The sequence below is a fragment of the Rhinopithecus bieti genome, unplaced genomic scaffold, assembly GCF_001698545.2.
Source record: "Rhinopithecus bieti isolate Rb0 unplaced genomic scaffold, ASM169854v2 scaffold_5626, whole genome shotgun sequence".
Classification (NCBI taxonomy): Eukaryota; Metazoa; Chordata; class Mammalia; order Primates; family Cercopithecidae; genus Rhinopithecus; species Rhinopithecus bieti.
The window spans coordinates 7,271,613-7,278,736 of NW_016805666.1; the positions used below are offsets into that span (position 1 = coordinate 7,271,613).

Genomic DNA, 7,124 nt, shown 5'->3' on the forward strand with positions numbered 1-7,124 from the left:
CCCGGGCTGGAGTGCAGTGGCCGGATCTCAGCTCACTGCAAGCTCCGCCTCCCGGGTTCACGCCATTCTCCTGCCTCAGCCTCCGGAGTAGCTGGGACTACAGGCGCCCGCCACCTCGCCCGGCTAGTTTTTTTTGTATTTTTAGTAGAGACAGGGTTTCACCGTGTTAGCCAAGATGGTCTCGATCTCCTGACCTTGTGATCCGCCCGTCTCGGCCTCCCAAAGTGCTGGGATTACAGGCTTGAGCCACCGTGCCCGGCCTGCATTCATTTTTTTTTCAACTTTTACTTACAGTGAATAGTAGTTAATAAAATAAGTCCCTGCCTTTTCTCTCTTCAGTTTCAATTCCTGAGACCAGGATCATAGCCCACATATTAGAGTGGAGTCCCACTGCTTTGGTTTGAATCCTGCCTTTATTTCTTATGTCAGTGTGACTTTGGGCAAGTTATTTAAGTCTTTGCACCACATTTTCCTCATAAAATGCAGATAATACTAGTACTTTCTACATAGGATTATTAGTAGGATTAAATGAGATAGCGCGTGCTGTAACCATGTCTGGCACATAGTCAATGATTAGTGAATGTGAACTATTGTGTGACATTGTGGTTAGTCACGTATGGGAGTGTGTGTGTTTCCTTTAGTATATTGCTCTTTTCATGTGGTTTCCTTTGTACTGTTACCCTATCTGATCTTTCTTCCATATTCATTTTTCTTTCAGTGAGGTCTGCCAGTCTTTAGTGAAGCACAGCTCTGGAATAAAAGGAAGTTTACCACTACAAAAACTGCATCTGGTTTCACGAAGTATTTATCATTCACATCATCCTACATTAAAGCTTCAACGACCTCAATTAAGGACATCACTTCAGCAGTTCTCTTCTCTGACAAACCTTCCTTTACGTAAACTGAAATTCTCTCCAATTAAATATGGCTACCAGCCTCGCAGGAATTTTTGGCCAGCAAGATTAGCTACGAGACTCTTAAAACTTCGCTATCTCATACTAGGATCTGCTGTTGGGGGTGGCTACACAGCCAAAAGGTGAATTTAACATTCCTACTGGTTTTCCAATTATTATATCATGATTAAGTTTCTGTAGCATAAATCATTTTTCTTTTGTGTAGTGGAATACAATTGGATGTTTAAACATTTATTTTGTGTCTCTACCATGGACTAGATTGTTTTAATGATGCTAATAGGAAGATGCCTTTAGAATCTTACCTATAATTATAGGAAATTAAAATGGCCTAGTGGAAGGAGCACAGGGCTGGGAGTAGGAACACCTAGGTTTGATTGTGAGCTTTGACGTTTAGTAGCACAGATGCGAAAGTCAGGTGACATTCTCGCATAAGCCCTTCTTGGCAGCTCTGGGACCAGAAGCAAGGCGTCCTGTCTCCCGGTCTGTCTTCCTTCTACCCCACAGTACTGTTTAGAGCAAAATTATGAAACCTGTTTGTAATAGAAGTATATTCTGAATTTTTACATTTTCCATATTTAACAGAGGAGTGTTTACATGTTTTATGTGCTTGTTTGCTGAGGCCACTTAAATTTGTTTCTTAAAAGTTTTGAACATAGTACATTGTTCTTAGTAGATTAATGTGTTTTAATTAAATAATTTTTCTTTATGTGTTTATTTGGCATGCAGAGCATCTGATTGACACACTTTTCTTATCTTTTAGACTTTTGATCAGTGGAAAGATATGATACCGGACCTTAGTGAATATAAATGGATTGTGCCTGACATTGTGTGGGAAATTGATGAGTATATCGATTTTGGTTTGTATCATGAACATTAAAATACTTTTTTTGGTCATCTCTTGAGGAAAAGAGAAGTAGTTGTATTGAGATAGTTTCTTAACTTATGAACCTAATATATCACAGTTTTATTTTAATGATATATATAATATCAGTGAAAAAATCTGGACAAAAGAAATACCCAGTAGTCCATCACTTTACCGCAGCTGCCACTAACCATTTGGAGCATTTTCTTTATATTATACTTATTATATGTGGTTAGTATATTTTTAACTTATAGATTGATTGAGACAGGGTCTCACTCTGTCACTCAGGCTGAAGTGCGGTCTTGCATCCATAACTCACTGCAGCCCTGAACTGGGCTCAAGCCGTCCTTCCGACTCAGCCTCCCAAGTAGCTGGGACTACATGCGTGTGTCACCAAGGCCAACTCATTTTTTAATTTCTTCTAGAGATGGGGTCTCGCTGTGTTGCCCAGGCTAGTCTCAAATTCCTTAGCTCAAGGCTCTCACCTAGCCTCCCAAAGTGCTGAGATTACAAGCCTGTGTCACTGTGCCTGGCTTGAATTTTTTTCTTTTAATTTTTTTCTTTTCATGAACACTACCACAGAATAAAATTTTAGTTCCCTTTTTAAAAATTATGTAATCATGGTGAATACACACTTTGGTATTTTGTCCTTTGCTACTTAACATATTTTGTCAGCATTTCCATGCTGCCAAGTAGCCTTTCTATTAATAATATCATTTTCTGCATTATGTAATGTTGCCCAGAGCATATTTATTGTGACCCACCTAACTAGCTCCTTTTGAGTGGATACCTTGGTCATCTCTACTTTTTGTAGCCAAGTTATTTAAAAGTCTGTTAGTATCCAGAGTAATTTCTTTTCTTAGTTGGCCACTGCTACCCCTTTTTCAATAGGTAGATGAGAAAAAGTATATTGGATCGCTACGATTGCCAGTAATTCATGGTGATCTTTAAGAAATATCTTGTCATCAATTTTTTTTTTTAATTTTGTCAGATTTCTTAGTTTAGGTGTATGTGGAGGTAGAATGAATCTTTACTTGCACTTATTCACAGAATTTATAAAGATAAAACTGTTCTATGTTGACGAATGTATTTGCAAAAAAAACACACTTTCAAATTGTTCTTCTGGTATTAATGAGGAGAGCTTTCAACTTGATGTATTTGCCAGTACCACAGCGTAGTGACTGAGAGCCTATATTCTGGAGCTAGACTGCCTGGGCTGGAACCCAGGCTCCTCTACTTTCTTGCTGTGTACCTTAGTTTCTCATCTGTAAATGGGGTTGATAATAGTAGCTGTTTTGTAGGGTTGTCATGAGGATTAAACAAGTTAATACCTTAGCCCTTTATAAGAATAGTATCTGACATATTTTCTTAGTTTCACACTCTATATGTTTTGATCTTTTCCAGAGAAAATTAGAAAAGCCCTTCCTAATTCAGAAGACCTTGTAAAGTTAGCACCAGACTTTGACAAGATTGTTGAAAGCCTCAACTTATTGAAGGACTTTTTTACCTCAGGTAAGGAAGGAGCTGTTTGATCCAATTTAAAATTTTAAGAACCATGGAGGAAAAATACATGGATTATTTGTTTATTCCCATTTTTTTTAAAACTAAAATATTTAGTACCAATGAAAACAGGACTTTTTTTAAAAGATAAACACAAAATTTTGTTACGCGATGGTTTTAATTTTGTTTAGCCCAGTAAAATGGCAATTCCTAAGCACTTAAACATACTTGGCTTTTAGTGAGGGGGAAAAAGTATCACTTGTTCTTGACAAGTAGATGAGACTTCCTATGCATTTGCTTTTCATAAGTGGTTGGACCAATTTGGTGGTTTTTGAGTAAATTTAAGTATGATAGACCGTAATGAGTAGCATTTATTAAGTTTAATCCTGGCATATTTGCCCAATTATTGCCCTATTGTAATATGAAATCTGAGATCTCAGACATCTTTGTTTGCTCATTTCTGTTAAGTTTTACATTTCTATTTCCCCTTTGCTGGTTTTTCACAGGTCACAAATTGGTTAGTGAAGTCATAGGAGCTTCTGACCTACTTCTCTTGTTAGGTGTGTAAACAGACATTTTTGCTGACCTTAACATGCCTTTTAAATGCTTCTAATAAACTAGTTGCAAATAAAATTGCAGACCAAATTTATAATACTGCTTATGCTGAATTTTAAAACCCCAGAACTATATTAGGCAAACTCTTTATCCTTTAGGTGGAAATAATAAAATAATTATTTTGTGATAAAACTAAAATTCTTAAATATGTATGTGTATGATAAGATTAAAGCTGTTAAAAGAAAATTACTAAGCAAAAATATTTTCTTGAAATAGATCTAATTGTTTTTGATAATTGAAATGAAAAGTAATTTTAGTTTGTCTCATCTGCCCTGTCATGGTTGACATTTAATTTTGTTTTCCGGCCGGGCGCGATGGCTCATGCCTGTAATCCCAGCATTTTGGGAGGCCAAGGCAGGCGGATCATGACGTCAGGAGATTGACACATCCTGGCTAACATGGTGGAACCTCGTCTCTACTAAAAATACAAAAAATTAGCCAGGCGTGGTGGCACGCACCTGTAGTCCTAGCTACTCCGGAGGCTGAGGCAGGAGAATCGCTTGAACCTGGGGGAGGTGGAGGTTGCAGTGAGCAGAGATTGCACCACTGCACTCCAGCATGGGGGACAGAGGGAGACTCTGCCTCAAAAAAAAAAAAAAAAAGAAAAGAAAAAAATTGTTTTCCTACTATACATGGTCTGTAATGCCAGTGGTATGTGGCTGAACTGTAAGTACTCTCATGTAAAATAATCCTTACCAAAGATCGTCTTATTTTTTATTGTAATTTTCAGTTAGATATTTTGAATTGTTAGGTTAAACATATGCTGTGATTGCTATAGTTAGTATTTTTTTATTTTCTGCACAGGTTGTCAGTCATGTTCCTTAAAATAAGAATAAAGGCAATTTGATTCTTTGAACCTCAGTTGCTCTAAAAATCCATTCACCTTTTCATTGACTCAATGTCGTGTGAAATTCAGCTTAGGCTGTTGACATCACTGGAGAATGTAAAGGGTTGCATATTTATCTTTAAGGTTCACCAGGAGAAACGGCGTTTAGAGCAACAGATCATGGATCTGAAGGTGACAGGCATTTTAGAAAGGTAAGTGTAAAAGAGAATTGTTCATGTAGGTAGGTTTGAAAGATTTTTTAAAGTTTTTACTTCTTTGGAAGATTTTAAAATGATAACATCTGAGGAGCAAATTCAAAAGCATCCAAGTAGAGGTATTGTTACTAATCTTAGTGCAAAGTACAAGGTATTACGTGGCAGTTCTGGAAATATACTTGAGAAGCCCATTTCTTTCACATATGTTCTGTGAAACACTAGTTTCAAGGGTTGTCCCCAAGAAAGAGTTTTGTTGTTAAGTGTGTAGGGGGAGAAAGGCTCATGTAGACAAAGCAAACAGACTTCTTTTCTTTCCCTAGGACTTCTCAGACTGTAATACACTCGTGCACATTGTGAATTTCCAAGGAGTCAAAGCGTACAGTGTTTTCCCGAATTATTTACCAACAGAACCCTTTTGCTCATGGAACATCTTATAGGGACTAGATTTCACTTTGGGGAAACTATAAAGGGAATAGGAAGTGGGTTATTAGGAAATAAATCAATTCCCTGATATTGATAGTTAACAAAGTTATGTATGGGGTTATTTACGGTGTGTTATTTTCAATACATATTCATTAACAAAATCCATATGAAAGTTATAGGAGAATTGCTGAGGCAGAATAACATACTTTGCTCTGTATTTATAATGCTCATGTATTTACCTGATGTTTTCTGAGTCTTCACTTTTTTCATTCTTTTGGAATTGGTAAAATAACTGATTCCTTGAAAGTTTTTTTCTACATAATACCTAGATAAATAGATTTATAGAAAAAATATTGTATGAATGTTTTAACATTAAATATGGAATGTGTAATTTTTATATTGGAGGTTATTATAGTTTTAATACATCGAGGAAATAATTTTATGTTTATTTTGGAAGCAGGAAGAAGAAATAATTTCTATAAATAGGTTTTCATCTCTTTCCTTGTTCTTCAACTTTGAACTTTTTACATTATATTCCAAATTTTAATTATATTTCAAAAGATGTTTTCTTTTGCCTTTTAATTTTATCTTTTGGAGAAAATGTCTGTCAAAATGTATGTGCGTGTATTTGTCTTTTGATTTGATCTTTTTTGACACTCTTTTGCATTGACATTATTTTAACCAAAGGACACTCTTGATTGTTCTTGCTACTGGGGTAAAAAAAAAATTAAGTAGAAATTAGCTTAATATTTGTGGCTTATTTTGAGTGAAGGCCTTAGCCCTTAAGGCAGTTAAATTTAATGTGGAGAGAAGATCTAATCTAATGGGGAGAAGGAGCCTTTGTTACAGGTATGGTAGTGTGGTTCTTTGAGTGACTACAAATTGGTGATGGCGAGGTCTGTATGTCAGTTTTCTCTCTGATATGGCCTAGGATCACTTTGGTGAATGAAAAACCTGTTTAAGGGCCTGACTCAGATAATTCTCTTAAAACCCTGCTAAGGTCATAAATGAATAATCAGTAATTGAACAGAAGCTCTGCAATAGAAAAGCCAGATAATTATTTTCGGAAATTTAATTATATTTACAGATTTTGTTTTATACAATAGATATGGAATTAAATTTATTACATTATGTTCTAATTTACTCTTTGCTTGTTTTAATTTGCTTATTTGACAATAAATGTCCTTGTAAACTATTTCCTTTTGACTTTTTCTCAATTTGTGGTGCTTAGTTTGCCCATTAAAGACTTATCAATTATTTTTTTTTTCAACTATTTGTTATACTACTGAATCTAGAGTTGTAATTAAGCTACTTTCATTACTGGTTAAGTCAAATTATAGAAAATGCTACTATAAAAATTTACTATCCAAAAATGTATCTCAAGCCCCAACTGATGGTTTCAAATTCTGTTGTTAATAATATGCAGCTTTGTGTTCGCAAAGTTTGGCTGTTACTTGTGATGCTTGAGAATGATGAGTCACTCAGCTAAGATGCAGATAAACTAACTGATTTTGAGACTTGTGTGCAAATTAATGGTTGAATGTAAGCATGCAAAGAGAGACTTTAGCTTAGCAGTACCCTTTTTGAAGTCACTCTGACATCAAGTTTGAAAATGTGGGCAATCATAAAAAAGGATGAGTTTGCGTCCTTTGTAGGGACATGGATGCAGCTGGAAACCATCATTCTTAGCAAACTATCACAAGAAGAGAAAACCAAACACCGCATGTTCTCACTCATAGGTGGGAACTGAACAATGAGATCACTTGGAC

At 35.8% G+C, this 7,124-nt stretch overlaps 1 protein-coding gene and 1 long non-coding RNA gene across 5 annotated transcripts in view; one reads left to right on the forward strand and one right to left on the reverse strand.

Annotated features, from left to right (window-relative positions):
- The window catches only part of OPA1 (OPA1 mitochondrial dynamin like GTPase), a 101,022-nt gene that overhangs the window by 15,261 nt on the left and 78,637 nt on the right, over positions 1-7,124 (forward strand). For 2 of the 4 annotated variants that reach the window (XM_017873455.1, XM_017873457.1), the window contains exons 2-6: positions 719-1,035; positions 1,673-1,771; positions 3,181-3,288; positions 3,783-3,836; positions 4,862-4,929. In XM_017873455.1, coding sequence (XP_017728944.1) covers positions 719-1,035; positions 1,673-1,771; positions 3,181-3,288; positions 3,783-3,836; positions 4,862-4,929 — 646 coding nt within the window. The remainder of the gene's footprint in view (positions 1-718; positions 1,036-1,672; positions 1,772-3,180; positions 3,289-3,782; positions 3,837-4,861; positions 4,930-7,124) is intronic. The other 2 variants (XM_017873456.1, XM_017873458.1) reach the window with 1 other exon arrangement.
- The window catches only part of LOC108530501 (uncharacterized), a 10,339-nt gene continuing 7,810 nt past the window's right edge, over positions 4,596-7,124 (reverse strand). Inside the window, exons 2-3 of the long non-coding RNA XR_001885857.1 lie at positions 5,595-5,680; positions 4,596-4,903 (exon numbers count right to left, since the gene is read on the reverse strand). This is a non-coding gene — a long non-coding RNA (uncharacterized LOC108530501). The remainder of the gene's footprint in view (positions 4,904-5,594; positions 5,681-7,124) is intronic.